The sequence below is a fragment of the Silene latifolia genome, chromosome 9 (genome assembly GCF_048544455.1).
Source record: "Silene latifolia isolate original U9 population chromosome 9, ASM4854445v1, whole genome shotgun sequence".
Lineage (NCBI taxonomy): Eukaryota > Viridiplantae > Streptophyta > Magnoliopsida > Caryophyllales > Caryophyllaceae > Silene > Silene latifolia.
The window spans coordinates 69,591,252-69,614,958 of record NC_133534.1 but is presented as its reverse complement, the minus strand read 5'-3'; the positions used below and the strand labels follow the sequence as shown (position 1 = coordinate 69,614,958).

General features: G+C 34.7%; 2 protein-coding genes and 1 non-coding gene across 3 annotated transcripts; 2 read left to right on the top strand and 1 right to left on the bottom strand.

The window, feature by feature from the left end:
• Positions 1 to 2,831: 2,831 nt before the first annotated feature.
• LOC141601175 (putative pectinesterase/pectinesterase inhibitor 28) lies at positions 2,832 to 7,097 on the top strand. Its single transcript, XM_074421445.1, has 3 exons — positions 2,832 to 3,654; positions 6,054 to 6,532; positions 6,919 to 7,097. The coding sequence occupies exons 1-3, from the start codon at positions 3,014 to 3,016 to the stop codon at positions 7,095 to 7,097; spliced, it is 1,299 nt and encodes a 432-aa protein (XP_074277546.1). The 5' UTR covers positions 2,832 to 3,013.
• Positions 7,098 to 9,037: 1,940 nt separating this feature from the next.
• On the top strand, positions 9,038 to 11,538 carry LOC141599900 (uncharacterized). Its single transcript, XM_074420027.1, has 3 exons — positions 9,038 to 9,745; positions 9,862 to 10,782; positions 11,025 to 11,538. Exons 1-3 carry the CDS (start codon positions 9,052 to 9,054, stop codon positions 11,327 to 11,329), a joined length of 1,920 nt encoding a protein of 639 aa, XP_074276128.1. The 5' UTR covers positions 9,038 to 9,051; the 3' UTR covers positions 11,330 to 11,538.
• A 10,394-nt stretch (positions 11,539 to 21,932) lies between these two features.
• Positions 21,933 to 22,039, bottom strand: LOC141603671 (small nucleolar RNA R71). Its single transcript, XR_012525529.1, has one exon. It is a non-coding gene; the product is annotated as a small nucleolar RNA R71 (small nucleolar RNA).
• Positions 22,040 to 23,707: the final 1,668 nt, after the last annotated feature.

Here is a 23,707-nt window from a genome sequence, read left to right as displayed (position 1 = left end):
GAGGGCTTGGGCGTGTGCCAAGCGTACTCACTCCGACGCTCAAGTCGATGAAACTTAAAGGATCAAGGTGTAACTTGGCTAGGTATATATTGTAGAGAGATAAGGGAGATATTACCAGATGAATAGTGTATTTAGGTTATAATTGTGAGATCCTTTCCTCAATGAAGGTTGAGGAGTATTTATAGACTTTCACCTTTTGTCACGTAGTGGCCAAGTGGCCAAGTGGCTAGCAGGTGGAAAGACTGATCTACCCCTCGGCCGAGGGACCTATGGCAGGCCGGCGGACAATGTTGACTCGCCGCCGAGGGGTCTTGGATATGAGTACGCGGATGTGTGTCCCGGCTGGTAGGTTGTCGCGCCGAGACCCAGGTGGCAGGCCGATGGGATGCATCGGCTAGGCTATCTAAGTCGTTGACTTGCTGTGGATATCTTTGACCTTGCTCAGTGTGTTGACTTGGTCAGCGGTGCAGAATATGCCCCATCAGGACTAAAGTTATACATATGAAGGACTAGAGTTATACAAAAATGGACTAAAGTTATACAACTATGGACTAAAGTTATACAAAAATATGGACTCAAATATATAATGGACCTTAGATTTTTAGATTTGTTTTAGATTTTTCATATTATTTTTTTTGTTTTTTTGTTGTTATTTTTTTTTTTGACTAGAGTTATACATCATATGCATAGAGTTATACATTATATGACTAAAGTTATACAATTTTGGACTAAAGTTTTACAAATATGGACTAAAGTTATACATATGAAGGACTAGAGTTATACAAAAATGGACTAAAGTTATACAAAAATGAACCAAAGTTATACAATTATGGACTAAAGTTAGTCAAAAATGAACCAAAGTTTTACAAAAATGAACCAAAGTTATACAAAAATAGACCAAAGTTATACAAAAATAGACTAAAGTTATACAAAAAATGGACTAAAGTTATACAAAAAATTGGACTAAAGTTATACAAAAATGAACCAAAGTTATACAAAAATGAACCAAAGTTATACAAAAATGAACCAAAGTTATACAAAAAAAGACTAAAGTTAGACAAAAATGAACCAAAGTTATAACTTTGGTTCATGTTTGTATAACTTTAGTTCATTTTTGTACAACTTTGGTATATTTTTGTATAACTTTAGTCCATAGTTGTATAACTTTAGTCCATAATTGTATAACTTTAGTCCATTTTTGTATAACTCTAGTCCTTCATATGTATAACTTTAGTCCATATTTGTAAAACTTTAGTCCAAAATTGTATAACTTTAGTCATATAATGTATAACTCTATGCATATGATGTATAACTCTAGGCATATAATGTATAACTCTAGGCATTTAATGTATAACTTTAGTCACAATATTTATAATTCTAGTCAAAAGATGTAAAACTCTAGTCACAATCTGTATAACTCTAGACATACAATGTATAACTCTAGGCATTTGATGTATAACTCTACTCAAAAAAAAATAACAACAAAAAAACAAAAAAAATAATATGAAAAATCTAAAACAAATCTAAAAATCTAAGGTCCATTATATATTTGAGTCCATATTTTTGTATAACTTTAGTCCATAGTTGTATAACTTTAGTCCATTTTTGTATAACTCTAGTCCTTCATATGTATAACTTTAGTCCATATTTGTAAAACTTTAGTCCAAAATTGTATAACTTTAGTCATATAATGTATAACTCTATGCATATGATGTATAACTCTAGGCATATAATGTATAACTCTAGGCATTTAATGTATAACTTTGGTCTATTTTTGTATAACTTTGGTTCATTTTTGTATAACTTTAGTCCATTCTTGTCTTAGATGAAAATAATGTATCTCACAAAAAAAAAACGAGATTTAAAACCCGAAATCTTAAATAAAACGTATAACAAGGAGAGATTTAAGAAAATGAATAAAAAATGAGAACTAACAAAATAAAACACAACTAAAATAAAATAAAAGACAAAAAAAATAATGAATGGAAAAAACAACTCAAAACATACAAATTAACACAAAAAAAAAAAAAAAAAAAAAAAAAAAACCGGCGAAAAACGTGTCGGCGGCGGTGGGAAAAAAAAAATCTGGAAAAAAAAAAAAAAAAAACGAGTTTATATAATTACGGCGGTGGTGGAGGTGGCGGTGGATGTGGGCGGTGGGTGGTGTCGGTTGGGATAGTGGTGGGTGGTGGTGAATGAGGAAGAGAGAAATGAATGATTTATTTGGTTTTTTGATTTATTTGGATTTTTTGATTTATTTGGATTTTTTGGGTTTTTTTTTATTTTTTTGGGTTTTTTGGGTTTTTTTTATTTATTTGGATTTTTTGGGTTTTTTATTTATTTGGATTTTTTTGGTTTTTTTTTTAGAGAAGAGAAGAGTGAAATGTGTGAGATGAGAGAGAAATAGGTGGGTAGAAAACAAATATATAGTAAATTAGTGGTTAATTAGGGTGGATTAGTAAAGTGTCTTAATTTGCTTGTATAATGACTTTTGGTGGGTTCATCTCATCCCTCCATCTCCCTCCATCCAATGGCTCACAAAAGACCTTATGGACTCAAATATATAATGGACCTTAGTTGATCATTCCTCTATATATATATATATATATATTTAAAAAAAAAACTAAATTGTTTGGCTAAAAACATAGTCTTAAAATAGTCTTATGAATACCGTTAACTATGAGATCGTTGGTAGTTAAGAATGTACGACCAAACAAAATATGCAATTTACAACCTAAGTTCGTATGAATGGATATCATTGATTCCTCGCATTTCCCATAAAACTATTTTCTTAACCAACATTTTGTTGCACTTACTAATAATTTCTTAACAAAGATTTCCTTGCGCCTTTTTTATAATTATTTTCACAAATAGTATTACAAATTTAAAAATTAAAGGGTTTCTCGGCAGAGAGAGCCTTCTTGCATTTGAAGGTGCCTTTTTCACAATAATGATCATATCATTAACAAAAAATTGATTATGTTTTAACAAAACTCGTTGGTTACATTTAAAAATGTCACAAGCTTCGATAATAACATTGTCAATATTGCTCCTCGTGGGGTTAGTGGCAGCGGTCGCAATTGCTGTTCTCAATTATGCCGCTAACAATGATAGAAGACCAACTACTTCGGCCAAAGCGGTCCAAGAAATGTGTCAACCCACAGACTATAAAGAGGCATGTTTCAAAAGCCTTGGGAGGATAAATTCGGATGATCCAAAGGAGTTAGTCAGGGCGGCCTTTGAGTCAACCAAGGACGAGATCAGCGAGGTTGCTAGTAAATCGGAGGTCCTAAAAGAGCTTGCGGAAGATCCTAAGACTGCTGAGGCAGTCAAGGATTGTAAGGAGCTCTTTCAGGACTCAATCGACGATCTCCAACGCTCATTTGAGGAGATTGGAGAATTTGATATCAACAAGGTGAACATAATACTTGAAAATATAAAGATTTGGTTAAGTGCAACATTGACGTACCAAGAGACGTGCCTAGATGGGTTTGATAATACTAACGGTGATGCTAGCGAAAGGGTTAGAAAGGCACTTCAAACTGCCATGCAAATGTCTAGTAATGGTCTTGCAATTGTTAATGAAATGTCTATTTTGCTTAGCAGCCTTGAAATTCCGTCCTTCAATCGCAGACGCCTCCTTACTGTCCAAAGGTATTCTGACTAACAAATTTTCGAGTAAACTGTCCTAAGAGCTGTATTTAAAAATTAAATTACTTTTCAAAATGGAATTAAATTAGGAATTTATGACACAATTACACGTAAATTGATATCATTAATATTTGATTTAAGTTTTTCTTTCCTTTTTCGGTACCTTAAATATAACCCTAAGGGTTGTATTTATCATTTTCATTATCAAATACCGTATTTAAACCACTCTTTATAGTAACCTAATTTATTGTACCAAAAATAATACGAGTAGTAACTTAATCTATGGGATACAGGGGCTGACCCACGTTATTCAATACTGTCCCAAGTGCTACACCATTCACTGAAAATTCTCTGAGAAAATATTTATTTGCTACACCATGTATTTTGTATTTCGCCCCTCATTAATGTGGATGTCTATCTTCCTTCCTCAATTCCTCTTGCGCAAATAGACTTTAAGGTTTTCTTTCAATTTTATGAATAAAATTGAACTCTCCAAGACTTTTTCTTTGTCTGTTTTTTAAAGTTCCAAAGAGGAAATGACAAATTTTTAACACAAATTATTATAGTCTTACACTATAAAAGAGGTGTTTTATTGCTATTAATCCATGGATGTTTTTTTTAATATATGGACCGTCTCACATAAGTTCAACCGTTTCATATAATAATTAATGATTTTTAAACCAGTTTAATCCTAGAAGATTTTTACAGATAAAGACTCTAGCGGCGGACTAATACTTCTCTTGCTCCTCAGTCCTCTAATAGTCTCTCGCAATATATTTGTGTGATGGGTTAGATTTATATATTTATGTAATAATTAAATAGCTAATTGTTGTTAATTATACAGTATATGATAGGTTTGTTTTTTATATAATTAGAGGTTGTTTAATACGAGTACAAAGTACTACTTGTTTTCATACGGATAGGTAATGATTGAAGTGCTATGTGATGTTTGATATTGGTAATTTGGGTTCATGTTTTAAATTTTTAATAGTAATAATATAAAGAATTATGCCAATTAAAACTAAAGAAAATCCTTATTTATATTAGATTTACGGTTTTTCTAACGTGTTCAACTAACGGTGACATGATAATTTTGGATGAAGTAGTACACGATTACAATGTTAAAAAGTCTGTACTTCTATTCCTAATCGTCAACCAATAATGATAAACTTACGTCATAGTAAACAATCAATCGTTCAATACATTTTTCTTTCGATTCTACGTGTATTTGACTATTTTCTTTACGAAAAATTCGTTTCACGTTTTAGTAGCTTGGTAGTGTAGGTTAATTTTGGCTAAACTTGATTAATGGCTACTTACTAATTTGATTTTCGTTGGAATACTTAAACTCTTGGCCATTATTTCTTTGTTTGAATCTTGATAATGGGGCTCCCTTCTAAACGTCCTAATTGGGGAAATTTGCTACACCATAACAAGAATCCTGGGTCCGCCTCTGATGGAATAAATGTCTAGTATTTAGTGAATAATTAAATATATGATGATTTAGGTAAACAATATCAATATGTAAGGACATGAATAACAATTCATGTGATTTGCAAAATGAGTAAATTGTTTGTTTGCTCCAAATCACATGAATTGCTTACCTAGATCCCCTAGGTAAATGATAATTATGTGGAATTCACTTTCCACATTCCAACAAAACAACTTTCTTTTATTTCATGGGATTTAAAAATCATAGGAACTCTTACTTCATTTAAACTTCAATTCCCTTAGCGAACTAAACGACCCCATATTTTATATTTTACAACTTCAAATTATCATGTTTTGTTTTTAAAATTTGTCGAAAAACGTTTCCTTTTTTGACCTGCACTAGCCAAATTACCTCAAGTCCTCAAATGTCCATTGAGCTTGTAAATACTTTGTGCAAGCACAACCATGATCCTAAACACAAAGTCATCTCCTAGAAACATGCATATTTATTATTAGTAAAAAGTTAATTTTAACATATAAGTAAACAAATACTCTGTATCCAGGTTAAGTAATTGATCTTTTGTTGGTATCAACTTAAAATTGTAGGTAAGTACTAAAATATTTTGTGTAATGACAGTCTTGAACCAGGGGCGTCTAAGGCCACAGGCAACCACGGGCGGCAAAACTGGGCCTCCGATTTTGGTCACCGATATTTATAAGTTTTATTGATGAAATTTAATACAAACCTCGACATATAATACATTTGTACATTCATATTTGGGGCCTCAAATTTTTATGGTGCACCGGGTCTCCATTTACTTTAAAACGTCCCTATCTTGAACCACTAATTATTAACTCGAATTCATTTTTTTTTTGCTTAATTCAACTTTTCATGAAATCTTTTTTTTTTTCTCAATATTTTCTTAAACTTTTAGAATATATACGTGATAGAGTGACATATGTTATAACAGGCACGTTGTTGGTCATGATAATAACAATGTTATTCATAACTGGCTTAAGAATCGGCGCCTTCTAAGCTCCACCAATGACAATGTTGATAGTACCCTCCTAGAAGACGACGAGCCAGACAGGAGAAGGCGTAGGCTTCTTAGCTCCAATAATCGAGTGGTGGGACATGACGATGACAATGAGATAATGCCGGCTTGGTTGGACGGTCGTCGTCGTCAGCTCTTAGAATCCACCAATTTGACAGAGGATCTTAAGGCAAAGGCAAATGTGGTTGTTGCTCAAGATGGAAGTGGCAAGTATAAGACTATTGAACAAGCCCTTCAAGATATTCCTAAGTACGGGAATGAAAGTTTTATAGTGTATATTAAAGAAGGTGTTTATAACGAGTATCTTGTGCTTTATAAGTGGATGACTCATTTGGTGTTTGTTGGAGATGGCCCCACTAAGACTAGGATTACAAATAATAAGAACTTTGCCGATGGTACTAAAACTTTCAAGACCGCCACATTGTGTAAGTGTTTTTTTTAACTAAATTATCAATTATACTCACGTTTAATCCACTTTTTAAAACTAACTTCTACGTTAATTTTTTTTTAAAAAAATTACATCTAAATTAATATCTCACTTTATAATTTGCACCCAAAATCAGTTTCATGTAACCTTTCCGTCAAATTTGAAAATTTTTGGGTTAAAACATTTATTTTATGACGATTTTGCCCTTCTTCCTTCCTTCCTTTATTAAGCTTATATATGTAGGTTAGATGTTTTTCTCCTCATTCATTCCCTTCTTCATCCCTCTCTCTTCCCCAATTTGATTTCCTTCATTGTGTTCCTCATCCTCAAGGTAACTCATTCCCTATTGTTTAGAAATTTTGTACTCGGATATCGGGTTTGTTAAAGAAATTGTTGATTGGGCGACATTGGCAAGAGATAATGCATCTGATGCTTGGGTTGGGTTCATTTATGCATTGGAAGCCCTTTATGATAAAGAAAGTGGAGTTAAGAAGATTAAATCAGTGTATTGTTCTTCATCACCAACATACTAAACACAAAATTGAGCTAGAGAACAAATTCGAAAGAAGAGATAGAAGGACAACTTACATAAATTACATAAGTGATAGATGGCGATGGATGAACAATCTCTCAATAATTAAGGTTTAATTTGGATTATGACGGAAATTTTAGGGAATTTTTATGGGAAAATATTTGGGGGAAGTGTTTGGGAGAAATAAGGTGAAAGAGGTGTAAAAGGGAAAGTAAATGAAGAGTCATGAATACAAAGAGTTATACACGCGGGGGCATTTTCGTCATTTCATAAAGTTTTTCCCTTGAAAATGGCATTGGGTGCAAATTATAAATTGAGCTATTAATTTGGGTGTAATTTAAAAAAAAATTGACGTGGGAGTTAGTTTTAAAAAGTGGATTAAGCGTGGGTATAATTGATAATTTACTCTCTTTTTTTTTGGTATCTTACCCCAAATTCTTTTTGAAAGTCGTTTTACATAGGAATCAGCGTAAACCGGATTTTTTAATCAACTTTTAGGAGTTTGTTTTTCTTTTAAACCAATATTAGTCTAGATCCCGTGCAACGAATGCGCGGTATGTACAGATTTTTTATTTTTACGACAGTACTACTTATAGATTTTAGATTAATACTTCCTCCATTCAATTCAATTCTATACATTTGCTTTTGGGCACTATTCATAAGTGGGGAGAATCTTCGATACAACTTCTAATATATATCATAAAAATATAGAGCATGTTTGGCCTAACTTGTTGAAAATGAGTATTTGTTTTTCAAGCTTAATTTTCGAAAAGTGATTTTTCAAAAGCAGAAGTACCAAATTGCTGGTTCTATTTTTATGGGCAAAAATATGATTTTTGGCTTTTGAGAATTTTTTTTTTATCTTTTAAATAATGATGTGTTTGGCCAAAAAGTGTTTTCAAGTCCAAAAACACTTTTAAAACCAGGCCAAACACACACATAGTCATGTGATATCTATTTTAATTGTCTTACCGAGTATATTGTGATTATCAGATTTTTATAATTTTTATTAATACGTAACTAAAGATATGAAAAAAAGAAAAAGAAAACGAACATCGATATACGCGTAGAAAGCAAATGTATAGAATTAAATGGAATGGAGGAAGTATCTCATTAATTTTCATATTTCACCTCATTAAATTGTATTTTGATTTGAGCAAAAAAAAAATATTAATCTCAAAATTAATCAAAACAATTGAGTAATTTTTATGACATATGTGTATTTATGAAAATATTTTAATTACCTCAATTTAATGATTTTATTTTATAAATTTGCTTAAATTTTTTTTTTCATCACGAAGTTGAAAATAACAATTTATGGTTATGTATAGTTTATAATTTTATACTAATTTTATTTTGTTTTAGTTAAAAGATTAAATTTGAAAGTTTAAAGTTTAATGAAGAGATTATTATGTTTTAAATGAAATCCCCCTTATACTAAAAGAATAAGACTTCTTCAAAATTTTCCCGCCTAAATGAATTTGGCTATAATTGGGCTTTTATTATATCATATTTGTAATTGAACTTTTATTATATCATATATGTTATTGGGCTTTCATTATATTATATTTACATCTGAATTATATGAACTTTCTCTTTTCCACCGTTAATACAAAATATTAATAATAATAAATTTACAATTAAATTTCAAGTTTTATTATTATTTTCTTCAATGTTTCTATCTAAAATACCGCGCATCCGCGCGGGATCTATACTAGTATTAGTTTAACGGAAGAAAATCTAATTTGTTGCCATATTTACGTTAGAGCACTTTGGACGGAAAATATTTTGAGAATCCTTATTCTCTTAATAGTTAGAAGATAGTAATTTGACCATTACAGATAAATTGAATGGCTTTTAGTTTTTTGTATTTTTTTAAACATGTTGTCGGTCACAAATTAAGAATGACGTAGTTTCTCATTTGTGATCTAACAGCGGTTCTAGGAGATTTCTTCATGGCTAAAGACATAGGTGTAGAAAACTCCGCTGGAGCAATCAAGCACCAAGCTGTGGCACTTCGAGTCCAATCCGACCAATCCATTTTCTACAATTGTGAGATGGATGGATACCAGGACACTCTATACACTCACACATATCGCCAGTACTACCGGGATTGTCGAGTTACAGGTACAATTGACTTTATATTTGGAGATGCTGCAGCATTCTTCCAAAACTGCACCTTCGTGGTTCGGAAGCCCCTAGACAATCAACGGTGCATAGTAACTGCTCAAGGTCGAATGGAGAGACACCAGCCAACAGGAATCATAATCCATAAAAGTCGATTCGAAGCTGATCCAGATTACTATCCGGTTAGAAAAAAGAACACCGCGTACTTGGGACGACCATGGAAAGAGTACTCTAAGACAATAATAATGGAGTCACATATTGATGATTTAATTGCACCTGATGGATGGTTGCCTTGGGAGGGAACCTTTGCACTTGAAACATGCTATTATGGTGAGTATAACAATGTTGGGCCTGGATCAGATATGTCCAATAGAGTAAAGTGGCGTGGTATTAAGAATATTGAGCATGCTCTTGCTGAGAAATTCATGCCTCCTTATCTCTACGAAAATGATGAGTGGATTAGGGCTTCAGGTGTCCCTTATGACCCTTATTTGTCTGCATTTGCCCCAGGACCTGCCTTTAGTAAGTTATTTTTCGAACTTTAGTTTAAATAATATTCTACTTTATAGGTTGTTATACACTTTACAATTGGTGAAACTAAGCCGCAACTATTTATATGTTATTCATTCACGAAATAGGTTTGGATGATGACCCAAATGCACCAGAGGGAGCACCATTGGTTCTACCATCATATATTTCAGGATTTGCCTCTGTTTTCTCTTCTAGCTCCTCAAGTGATCATTCATCATCATCATCATCAGCAGCATCATCAGCATTATCATCATTATCATCATTATTCTCATCATCATCATCATCATCATCATCATCATCATCATCATCATCATCATCATCATCATCATCATCATCATCATCCGCATCCACATCATCATTATCACATTCTCATTCTCATTCTCATTCATCATCATCATCATTATCATCTTCAAGTGGCCAGTCATTGGCATTGTCATCATCTAATGACCATTCATCATCATCTAATGATAATTTGTCATCGTCATCGTCATCATCAAATGGCTCAGCTTCTGACGGATCATCATCATCAACTGGCTCATCTTCTAAAATGCCATCATCTTTATCCTCAACTTCGTCATCATCTGCCCCCCAAATCAACAACAACGATACTTCCAAATCTACAACGAATGAAAACGAAGTTGGCTCAACAAGACAAGGCCCAACCGAACAAGGCTCAAAGGGAATATCATCATATACTATAACTCCATCCACGTCCACTACATCCATAGCCGGAACGAATCTAGCATCCCCAATATCAGAGGCCCCAACGCCTACTCCTGAGTACTCGCCTCTGAAAGCTCCAGTCGCAAGCCCAAGTACAAGCACACTTTTGATACCAACCACTAGCCCAATTGAGACCATTTTAAACGGAGTAAGCCCAAACACATCTCCTAGCTCAAGTCCAAGTTCATCAACCACTGAAATAAAAAGAAAGCTAACTGGACCTGTCACCATCCATGAACTTGAAAGGATTCTAATGACTAATGAAGAGATGGAGGAAGGCGCCGAAGTTAATGATGACATGTTAGGTAATGAAATAAAAAGTGATTATTATGATAAATACCAGACAATTTATGATTTTTCACACACATAAATTTATAAGAAAAAAAATTTCTAGATAAAAAAATCATAACAATGATAAAATGGTGATTTTTTTTTTATTTTTTTTTTGGAAAATGATCTATTAAAAGGGACAATGTCAAATTTACTATTTATTAAAACTTACAATACAAAAAAAACGCAAGACCGTCATATAGAATAGTTTGTACAGGTAATGTTCCAGATGGTGATGAGCCTAGCCCAGCTAAGGTTGAGCACTATAGCCCTGCTTCTGCGCCAAGCATGGTCCTTAGCCCAAGTTCGGTTGAATCAATCATCAGCTCCAGCCCGAGCCCATCACTGTCTGGTGAGGTTTCTGACTTGCTCTCACCGGCTATGACACCTGAGCCCGAACCATCTGATGAATTGCCTCCTCCAGCCTCTCCCAAATCTAACAATGCAAGATCAAATTCTAAATTAAGTGAGTTGGATATGATTTTGAATTGCCTGGTTATGTGGGTTGCCCTTACCATGTAAATTGGATAATGAATTAGGCCCTCTTTTTGTAGCCTTTTGTTTTCTATAACGTTATTATTTTAGCTAAACTTTTTCCATCATTGTTCTAGTTTTTTTATTTTTTTTTGTATTCGCTACTTAGTTAACATTTGTACAACTAACAAAATATATTTTTGTTTTGATTTCTTGTTTGCAAAAAAATGAAATAGACACATGGTCATACAAACAAAGTATCGTTGAGATTTTTATTATATATATTCTTACATGAGTCATGAGGATAAATTACATGCTATAAAACTCGAATTTGTAATTTAATTATCACGTAACTTTGTTTAGAGTTCTATTGAACAAATGAAACAAATAGAATTTTGCTAACACTATATCACTAAACTAACAACAACCACATGTATTAAGTTTATGGATCTAGTACTCAAGAAACAAACTAACAAAGTGGTGAATTGACTATTCTATTCAAATATGTTTAACGTGATGTTCTTGATAGCATGAGGAGAACAAAAATAACAATGAAAATGAAAGTGAAACTTTGTGTACTCTTATGAAAATAATCGTGATAGATAAACAAAGAAAAGACTAGCTATCTATTGAGTATTTGGGTTCACAGAAGCCCACACTATTATCAAAACCGCCCAACGTAAACGAAGCAAATTATAGAGAAACTAGTTTAGAACCCGTGCAAAGTTGCACGGGCATATATAGATAATAGATAAACAAATGTATATAAATTAACCCTGTAAATTTAATATATTTTGATGGACAAATGCAAAATAACAATTATGATACTCCTCCCATTATACACTTTATCGAATACACTTCTTCTATTCCAATCATTTGTTTACCTTTAATTAAACCCTTTAGCTGCTTACATTGAGGGTAAAGAGGGGGAAAATGAACGAATGAGTAATATGTAAGATACTTTTTCTATGTTTGATATAAGAGTAAGAACCTGCACCAACAAAAATAGGTAATAGGTAACCAAATATATACTGAATTTGATACAATTTTTTTTAAAATTCACGAATCATCGGGACTATTACGTGTCTTTTCTTCACGTCTTACCTTTATAATCACATATGAAAATATTCCGTTGCTTTAACTTGTAAGAAACCGCACCAACAAAAAAAAAATGACATTGAAGAAAAGGTCTCATAAATTGTGAATAACTCATTTTAGTTGAGGTTCTCTCGGGGATTTTGCACGACTGAAAATAATTACTCCATATTACGGAGTATGGTAGTTAATGTGTGAGACGATCTCACACGGTAAGATGGTCTATTTTTATAATAATCACAAGGATATAGTATAATTTTATTTTATAGGGTTCAACTATATTAAATTAAGATACCCAACGATGTAGAGAATAAAGATTTGTAACATTAATGCAATATGAGTATATGACACTACCTTAATCTAACAAAGGTCGATCTAAAGCTTCAAATTTACAAAGTTATCAATCAAGGAATTAATTGAAATACATGTAAAAGGTAAATATGCAAATCAACACCTTCATAATATTCAGAAAAATGGAACATAAACATGCTATTCATCTCATAAGTGCAGGTAAAGATTGCAATCGATGAGTAGAAAGCGTTTATCATAGATTCACAGTTGCATTGTACAGATTGCTAAAGATAATCATTAGATTGGTGTTTAGTGTCGAATTTCATACTAATATCGACAACACTGAGCATAATATTTTTACCATCGAACATTTGAGAAATTATCAGGAGATGAACAAAGAAATAACATATGCATTATATTCCATAGAAATAAATTAAAATAACATAAAAAAAGGTATAAATAAAAAGTGGGAGATGAGAAGGAAAACCTATTTCAGTTCATTGACGGCAACCATGCGTTTGGAAGACTTAAAACAATATAATTCGGAACTCGGAAATGACACACGCCGATACAATGAAGCCCACAAACAGAAAGAAGACATTCAAAGTTATAAGACAATGAACATACATTATAGAATTAAACAACACCATTTATAAAAATATATTCATTTGCAACAAAATTAAATGACATGTTCAAATTGAAACGAAAAAATGACACATACATAAGGTAAACAATGTAATGAACTTGAAACTCAGTGGCTCTACTCTAGCATTCTTTAGAAAATTTTCGAAGTCCAAGTGTAAATCAACGACACAATAGTATAATCAAAATTCAAAAGTGTATATGAATGATTTTCTTTATCAAAACCCTATTTATCTAGCAAAATAGGTAAAAATAAAAGATTACCAAGGTATTGTCGCGATGAACTTGAAACGTTGTCTTCCAACTAAATCTTTGATAACTTTAACTTCGTTCGTAATATCGTGAGATTTCAATTTCATTATTATTTCACTTAGTTAGGCTTCCCATATTGAATGACAAAACATGTAGTAAAAGATCAGAGAAGCAGGTTGTTTCGAAAAGAGATGGAGGCAGATAAAAAATGCATGGGGGCAAAGAAGCGGAACATGCTCGTTTAGGTTAACGGGATAGTAAATTAGGGCAAGATGGGAGTTAGAGGGAAAGGGAAGCAAAGTGATAGACGGCAGATTTGTTTAACATAGACCATTTACTTTTTAGGGTTTTGTATAGATGAGCGGGAAAAAAATCGATGAGGAGTTGCCAGGTGTCCAGGATGATGTATAGCGGTTCCTCTATTATAGTTTTATATATATATAGATATATAGATATATAGATAGATAGATACTACCAGAAAATTTCATCAGTTGTTCGTCGTTCACTTTTAAAGATCTATATCCAATATCTTTATTATTTTTAGGGATATTCTCTCGTGCTGAACTTTTTCGTTTTTTAAGGTGTACTCTCCGCTTTTCACAAAAAAAATTTGACCGACAATAATTATCTGTTACGAATTTAGAAAACTGTAATTTCTTTTCAAACCAATTATCTCGTCAAGTTCTTGAATCTGAAAAAACATTCACCACTTTTTGAACCCGTAACAGGTAGTTATGGTTGGTCAAACTTTTATTAACGAATAAACTTTGACCGACCATAATTCCCGACTACAAGTTGAGACTAAATTCTTTTTCAAACTGAATACCTCTTAAATACGGTCAATTTGAAAAAAAAAGTTTATGGTATTCTGATCTTGTAGTCAAAAGTTATTGACGGTCCCAAGTATTTTTTGCAAGAAAAGAGGGGTACATCTTAGAAAATGAAAAAGTTGAAGGGTACACGAGAGAATATATAATACTCCGTATTTAATAATTATATAATAATAATATTTTATTGTATTTAACGAGTTGGGCTTGAGACGGAATAATAATAATGGTAATAATAATAATGGTAATAATAATAATAATAATAATAATAACAATAATAATAAAAATAATAATAAGTTGTAATAATAATACGCAATACGATATACTACACATGTATTATATACGTATACCGCACTCACCTTATATACCCTCTACCCTACCTTATCCACCCACCTTTATCCATTTGTAATCTCACAAAATTCACCACCGATGAGAGGAAGAGAAAAGAGAAGGAGAATTCCGTCTCTCTACCCCGAGTTCGTAAGGTAAGACCGTCTCACTAGCTTACATATTATTATAATTGACCGCCTCGACCTTGACTCACCCTAGACCTGACGTTGACCACCCTTGAACCACCATTGACCGCCCAAAAATGGGTTTGAACGAGTATATATAATGGGTTATAGTTGTTTTGTGCGACTGTCTTAAGACGGATTTTTGACCCACCTTTCGTGGTTGTTGTGGGCTGACCTTGGGTGGGTTGTGTCGAGGGGAGTGAGTGGTCATAGTGGTGGTCGTAGGTGGTGGAGCGGGTGGCTGTGGTTGTCGGAAAATGAGGGTAAAGGGGGTTGTCGGGTTTGTTATTGTGTGGTGTCGAGTGGTTGTTGTTATGGGTTGCTGCGGTTGTCGTGGCTAGTGGAGGTGGCTGGTGCCGACTAGGGTCAGGCGATGTCGTGGGTGGTCGACACCGCAGGCCGTGGCTAGTTATAATACTACGGTTTTCTGTACTGTTGGGTACTCTATCGAGTAAGGCTTACTCTGTCGAGTAAGTGAGTTTTGGTTACGAAACAATATTCTGTCTGATGGGTACTCGATCAAGTAGGTGTCACTCGATCGAATAGGAGGCACTCGATCGAGTAAGTCGGTTTTACGGGTTGTCTCGCCGGGTTTTGATAGCAACGTGAGAATGTTATATAAAGTTATTTTATCAATTCCTTTTTACTTTTTCACTGTTTCTAAACAATTTACACAAGAGAAAAGTTACGTAACTTCCCCTTCTCTCATTGCTATCAAATCCTAAGGGCTAGAGTCGTCGGATCGTTGAGTTCTTTACGCCGTTGAGACCGTCGCATCGTGAGTAAGCTTCTAGTATGATTTTTATATCGTTTCATTGATTTTAGTTGAAACCCTAATTGCGTATTTTGGGGGTTTTGTGAGTATTGTGACTGTTAGATAGTAATTATATGATTGTGTGATTATAGGAGGTGATTTTGTAGAAGAACAGTTTTGATTAGCTGATTGTGACGTTCTTGGTGATTGCCTTTCCAAGTAGGTTTTCCCTACTCGGTTATTGATTACATTGTATCTGATGGTTGATTGTTGTTGGTTGTTTACTTTTGTCGATCTTTATCATATTGGAATTGGTGATTGGTAATTGTTGGTGTATAGCTGGTTGATTGTGTTTGTCTGTGGTTCGCGAGGTGCGTCCTCGGCTGAGTGGAGTCACTTGCGGGAGTGGCTTCACACCCGTGATTCGCCCCTTATGGTTCCCATCACAGGGGGGATGTGCACATTAAGGAACTTTGGTTTTCGCTCGGAGTTGATGAGCGGGGCTTAGGCGGGAGCGGCTGCGGTCCCCCACTGGCGGTGTGGAATATCTGTTGCGATGGAGATTCTGGCAGGGTTACACACTTTAGTGTGTAGTCAGATGTGTGGAGATGTGACGGAGTTGGGTGATCGTGTGTATTGTTATCTTGTATTGTGTAATCAGTAACTGACCCCGTTAATTGTTTTAAAAACTGTGGTGATCCATTCGGAGATGGTGAGCAGTTATTGAGCAGGTATGAGATGGATTGCGCGAGGGATAGCTGGGATGGAGTCATCACGTGTCACTAGAGTCTTCCGCTGTGTCGTTGAACTTATATTTCTTTTTAGTTGGTTTTGATATTTTGGAACAGATGTATTTCAGTTTACAGTTTTAGGATTTTGGTTGTATAATCACTTAAGCTCATTTATTTAAGTATGTTCTTTTATGGTCAATTTGATATACATTGCCTCGGGTAACCGAGATGGTAGCACTTCCATGCATTAGGCGGTCTTGGTAAGTGATAACACAATATTTTACTCGTTTTTAACCCGCATTTTATCTCTTATTTAGTCAAATTAGTGTCTCGATCTTGCTATTATCTACTCGTATTTGAATAAAATGGAATACTAGTTAGTTTAAGTTCTTTAGTTTCAATTTATACTATTTGTCGTAATTTGTACTACTTCGATTTTTTTGTCACGTAGGTACCGGATCGAGTGAGAATGATGCGAGATAAAGTCAAATTAAAGACGAGGCAACAAGTGAAATTGAAATAATAGAAAGGGTTTTTTGATAACTGCTACCACGAGTAAACCACTTTTTGAGAACTGCTACCAAGGTAAAAAAAAGTTTAAAAACTGCTACCATATTCATTGCTTCGGTTAAAAGTCAGTACCAATTCACACCGAGCCCTAATTTTTGACGTGAAAAGACTAAACTACCCCTTCTTTAACCTTTGCCCCTTCTTTAATCTTTCTCCCCTTACTTACCCAGACACATAACTCCTCAACTTCATCACTCTACTGTATCAAATTCACCTTCATTACTCTAATTTTCAACTTCGTCACTCATACCTTATCAAATTAATCTACTCATTTGAAGAATTTAACCTAACAAAATACACTTTCTTCACTTAAGTTTATTTAACTGGAAAGCCATTTACTTGTCGACATTTTCTACTCATTCTCAGGTTTCCTTTCCTACTTTACTCTTTATTCTTAATCAACCTTTAATTTAGTAGTACAAATTTCATAATATTTATTGATTTCCTCAATTATTTGTTTACTAGATTGTATGATTGAATTCTTTATTAGATTCCATAAAACCCTAATTTTTCGATTTTTTAAGTTCATTGAAATTTGTTCCTTGATTTCTTTAATTAAACTTTTGTCTTTGTTATCACTTTAAACCCGGTTGATTGCATAGATTTGACTAATTCAATTGGTTGTTTTCTAGAAAGTTGATAGCTTTCCTTTATCTAAAATTGTATAAACCCATTGTTTAATATGCTAATGTTACATTACCCTTGATTCGACGGGAGTTGATGGAGTAGAAGGGCTGAGAATGAATGAATTGAAAGGATATGTTAACTGATAGAAGAGATTGAAAGAGAAATTTAAAGAATAGATTAGAAAGGAAATGTTACCTGATGAAATAAGAAAATGAAGGAGAGATCGGAAGATGAATTAATGGAGTAGAAGATTGTAGTGTTTGAAGAGGAAAATGTTATAAGGAAGAGGGGAGGGTATAATAGGAAGACAAAATATAACTTAATCTAAAGATTTGAAATGAATGGCTGAGATTCATTCATTTAGCCCCGTTTAATGAATTGGTACTGATTTTTAACTGAAGCAATGAATATGGTAGCAGTTTTTAAACTTTTTTTACCTTGGTAGCAGTTCTCAAAAAGTGGTTTACTCGTGGTAGCAGTTATAAAAAAACCCTAATAGAAATTGAAGAGTTGACCAATAACTTGGACAAAGTCACACTTGCATCGTCATCTCCACATCTCCATTTGCATCCACCATAATCACCTTACATCTACACATACATCCGACATCCACCTGCTCCTCCTCCGTGAACAACTCAACTCTCCTGTCATTTCTAAATGACCATATTCATCACCTAAAACCGATCCTCTTACCTCCCGTTCCTTCCTCAGATCCACGGCTTCAAAACCCGACACCGGAGCTCCTCAATCCAACAACCAATTCATCCACCGCTGCACCATCATCGTGCCATCGTCATCACCACCATGCTTACCTCCGAGCACCACCGTGAAATCAACAACCATAATCACCGGCATCAACAGCAGCTGCAGCGCGCGCCACCAGTCCGTACCACCCTGTATCAACTCCAATCACCACCGTGACCCACCATGAACACCATCTACGCGCCGAAACCCGACATCAATCAGCAGCCCAGAAATCAGCTGACATGGCTTCGTGCAGATCTGAAGCAACAACTCCGTCTCATCTTGCCTCCTCTGCTCCCTCGCCGCCATCACCAATTCAGTTTAGCCATTGAACTAACAATTAGCACATTTGCAGCAATCGGGTGAATCGTACAGCCGAGGGACAAAATGATGCCCGGTCGGGTGAAGTTATACCCGGGCGGGTGTAATGTTGCCCTGTCGGGTACAATCTTGGAGGAAGGTGTTTTGGCTTTTGGCAGAAGAAGACAAAGGAACTTTGGAAGTGTGTGTCGTGTGTGAAATTTGGGGGAGGGATGAGATTATTATTATTATTATTATATTATTAATATTATTATTATTATTATTATTATTATTAGAATTGAGGAGAGAGGGGGTATAAAAAAGACGAGTAAACACCACTACAAGGACCTCAATTATTCTTATACATTGCTTTAAGGACCCCAATTATTATTTGGTAGTTTTAAGGACCTCATCATATGATTTGGACCAAAATACCCTTATATTTATTTGCAACTTATATAAATATATTCTTAGAAATGAAAAAAGACGCAAATAAAAGTTTCAAGCGTAGGTGTAATATATTTTCCGAGTTAATTCACGTTATCGATCCAAAATGTCGTTATCTTTAATTTATCTATAATTTCTTATAGAACTTTTATATTTTAATCAACTTTACATTTTTTTTTGAATTACATGTGTACTTCACTATTCTTTATAAATTCACATTTTTTTAAAAAAAATGTTTTATATTATTTTCGTCAAAATCAAATTTATTATTAATATACGTCGCCGCATTGTAATTCAAATTTTGTATTTGTTGGTTAAGTTAACCATTACGAAATACAAGTATAAAGATTGAGATGTTCCGACTATAACTAAAAATACAGTTTTTGTTAGTTATATTACCTCCCATTTTTTCTTCCAATTTCATTTTACGCGATCTCTAAGACGAGACTTTATCCGTAAAATTTGACTTATATATATAATTTTTTTATAAAATTTCGTGAAATATTATTTTCATGATAAATGTAATAAATATTTTAGGTTTTTCATTAATAAGTTTATTTTTTTTTATTGTCAATGTATGTTAATTCAACATTTTAACCCTTAAAAAGAAAATGAGAAGAAAAAATGGGAGGGAGTAATAAACATAAGGGTATTTAGGTCTAATATATGTGGTGAGGTCCTTAAAACCACATAACAATAATTGAGGTCCTTAAAACCATATTTAATGATATTTTGGGTCCTTATTGTGGACTTTACTCTAAAAAAGACATTATAGAGACGCAGCATTGGAGAGATTAGAGGGGTAGAACAAAATAGAAAAATCCTCAATTTATTCATATTATTTTTCTATCTATTAATTAGTTTAATTAATCCTTAAATTACTACAAGTTTCCATCTTTTGTAATCCATCTTTTGGGATCTAAGCAATTCTAATCGTTTCCCTTCCTATGGTATAATTCTCTTTTCTCTTTGTTTCTTTTGTTCATTTGTTTACATTTGTTTCCTTCCTTAGTTTAGAAATTGGTAGTTTGTGTTTGAATTCCTTTCATTTGTTGTTAGTATAGAACTCTCTCTCTCTCTCTCTCTCTCTCTCTCTCTCTCTCTCTCTCTCTCTCTCTCTCTCTTGTTCATCTTTTTCATGTTGTTTGGTGTTGTTGCAATTGCAAAGTTAGAACCTTTGATTAGTAGTGACAAAGTTTGTTCCTTTCTACATTCTCCTACCCAAATTTTAGTTTAATTAGTTGATAATCCCCTTTTACACAATTAATTGCATGTTTAGTAGTAGAAATCAATTTTACATCATGTCTATGGTTAAAGTATCCATCTTTATCATTTGTTTTGCCTTAATAACTATGATTAGTGAGTAGTCCTTTAACTAGGACTCGATTTAATCCCAACATGAGTGGTTTATTTAATTGATTCCCATAAAATAGTTATTGGGGAGGATTAGTAAGGGTAGGCTAGAGGATTGTTTTGATGATTGGGTCAATTGTGGGTAATGTTGGTTTATGACCCTTGTCCACCAACGAGAGTTGGTTAGGTCGGGAATCGGGTACCCAAGAATTGGACCTATTGCTAACCTAGGTTGAGACCGAAAGGGAGAACCAAGGAAGGGCACCTCTAGACTAGTGTTTCAATTCGACCTTCGAGAGAAGGAGTTGGATGACCCGGAAAATGATGAGAGCTTAATGAACTTAGGAGATGCTAGGCTACCTTAGAAAAGTGCACGTTTCTAGGGTAGTCGGGCCTTTACCATAGGATTCCAACCTCCGAGACCGAAAGGGAGGGGGGTTGGGAGAACTAGTGTCCTAATGCGAACCCTAGAGGGGGGTATTAGGCGAATTAGAACCATCTCCTCCTTATGTATCACCCCAATAGCTAGTAAAAAGGTAATCATAATAGTAAACTCAAATTGTCGGTGGGTAAATCGGGTCCTAGGCCTTTTCTATCATCGAATCGCAACTTTTAATTTTACTTGTTTTTTTCCTTTATTAGTTCAATTGCATTTTATCTTAGTTAGTTTAGTTGACTAGTTTAAAATCACAACTCAATTTTCGCCTACTTAGCTAAACCAAAGACTTAAAACAATTAGTACTCTCCCATGCTCCTTGCGGATTCGACCCTTAAATAGTGCAACGAACTCGTTCACTTGCGAGGTAAGATTTTGAATCATCAAGTTTTTGGCGCCGTTGCCGGGGAGCAAAGGCTAGATATTAATCGTTTTATTCTAGTTTAGGTAGACTAAGTCTTTCTTTGTTACTAATCCTTTTCTTGAGTGTTACGAGGTTCTTTTTTGCATGGTTAGGCGGAACCGAAAAGGTCCACCACTCGAGATTTATCTCGAAATTGAAGCCACCGCTAAGAGACTTAACGCATTACGAAGATGGGGTTTGATAGAAGCTACAAGTGTTGAAGAACCTTTAGTAGTGGAAGGTGAATTAGAAGAACCAGGTAATCAAGAATTCTCTGAAAATCCTTTTGGGACTCCCGAAGAAGTAGTTATGACCGCGGTTATTTGGCTCCAAAACAATAGTCAACCCGAGTATTGTAAATCCACCAATTCAAGCTAACAACTTTGAAGTGAAGGGTACATTACTATAATTAGTCCAAGGGAATCAATTTAGGGGAGGTCCAACCGAAAACCCAAATGAGCATATAAATGACTTTTTGGATAGTTGTGAGATGTAGAAAGCCAACGGAGTCACGGATGATGCCATCCGCCTTAGGCTATTCCCTTACTCTTTGAGGGGAAGTGCTAAGGAGTGGCTCAAGAGTTATAAATACGATTCTCTAAGGACATGGAATGATGTCTGAAAAGCTTTCTTGAACAAATACTTCCCAGCTCAAAGAACGGCAAAGATCAAAAGTGAGCTCCAAGGCTTCACTCAACTCGATGATGAAACCCTCTACGAGGAATGGGAAAGGTACAAGGCCCTTCAAAGGTTGTGTCCTCATCATGGGATCGGTGAGGATGATCTCTTTAACAACTTTTACGAGGGTTTGCACAATGACATGAAAATGAACCTAGACTCCGTTTCCGGGAAATGGGCACTCGGAAAAATTGATCACAAGACGGCCAAAGAGTTGATTGAGGAGATGGCGTCTCGAACTTTCTATTAGAACAATGACCGTCATAAAAGGAAAGGAAAGGCAAGTGTTGAGTCGGTAAATAACATGGAGGTCAAAGGATTGATAGAGGAGCTTAAACAACAAGTTGCATTGTTGAGTTCTAACACACTCAACCGTTCTTCACCAAGAGCCCATGTTTATAGTTGTGATTTTTGCGGAGATCAAGGGCATCCACCAAATGAGTGTCCTTTGATGGTGGGGGATGTGAGTTACATGGAACAAGTGAATGGGGTATGGGAGTCTAGTCCAACTAGACAAGCTTTCAACAATAACCACGATCACCCCGGAATGAGAGCCCACCCGAATTTTTCCTATGGTTCTCAAAATGTGCAAAACCCCACTTTCCAAACAAAATCACAAAACCCACCAAACTTCTAATCCAATAAACAAAATCAACCTTTAACCAAGGTCCACCGGGTTTTCAAGGAAGAACGTTTCAACCAAGGCCACCATTCCAACCACTCAACCAACCTACACAACAACCTTTCCAACAAGCCCTTCAAAAACCTTTCCAACAAGCCCCTCAACAACCATTCCAACAATCTACTCAACCTAAGTCAAATATGGAGCTCATGATGGAGCAAATGATGAATACTCAAACCTAATTGATTGCTCACTCTAACCAAAAACAAGAGGAGACCACGTCTTATATCAACCAACTAAGGACTGAAATGCAAGCTTCCCAACGAATAACGGATAATCAAATCTCTCAATTGGCTTCTCAAATGAGTCAATTGCAAGGCTCAAATGGTAGGTTTCCGGGTAAAACCGAGGAAAATCCAAAGACCATTAATGCTATACATTTGAGGAGTGGTAGGGAGTTGGAAGACCAGGTATTCATCAAGAAGAGAAAGAGTAGCAAACCGAAAGGTGTGGTTGAACCACCGAAAGTGGTTGAAGATGATCTTGTGGAAGTTGTTGTTGAAACTCCCATGGTAGTTGATGAACCTACCAAAATTGTTGAAGAACCCAAGCAACAACTTGTGCAAAAGTATGGAAAATTCTTCGACATGATGAAAGGAGTGCAAGTTACTCTTCCATTGCTTTGTGCTATTAAGGAAATTCCTACTTATGGAAGGTTTTTGAAAGAACTAATCTCCAATAAGAAGAAGTTGGGTCCAAGTACCACGGTCTATTTATCATAAGAATGTAGTGCTATCTTATTGAACAAGTTGCCACCAAAACTTGAAGACTCTGAGAGTTGCTCAATACCTTGTGCTATTGGGACTATTTGCATTGAAAGAGCCCTATGTGATTTGGGGGCAAGCATTAGCCTCAGGCCTCTCAAGATCTTCAAGAAATTGAAGGGTTTTGAACTTTCACCTACTAGAGTGTCTTTACAACTTGTGGATAGATCGGTGAGGTATCCAATTAGCCCAGTGGAGGATGTTCCACTCAAAGTGGGAAAGCTTGAGATACCTTGCGACTTCTATGTGATGAATATTATCGAGGATTCCAAAATTCCAATCATCCTAGGGCGCCCATGCCTTGCTACCAGAGGT

Coding starts and splice junctions, on each gene's coding strand:
- LOC141599900 (XM_074420027.1), top strand. CDS start 9,052: ATGGCTAAAGACATAGGTGTAGAAAACTCCGCTGGAGCAATCAAGCAC. Junction 9,746..9,861: donor TGCCCCAGGACCTGCCTTTA/GTAAGTTATTTT, acceptor TTCACGAAATAG/GTTTGGATGATGACCCAAAT. Junction 10,783..11,024: donor AGTTAATGATGACATGTTAG/GTAATGAAATAA, acceptor TAGTTTGTACAG/GTAATGTTCCAGATGGTGAT.
- LOC141601175 (XM_074421445.1), top strand. CDS start 3,014: ATGTCACAAGCTTCGATAATAACATTGTCAATATTGCTCCTCGTGGGG. Junction 3,655..6,053: donor CGCCTCCTTACTGTCCAAAG/GTATTCTGACTA, acceptor ATGTTATAACAG/GCACGTTGTTGGTCATGATA. Junction 6,533..6,918: donor TAATAAGAACTTTGCCGATG/GTACTAAAACTT, acceptor CCTATTGTTTAG/AAATTTTGTACTCGGATATC.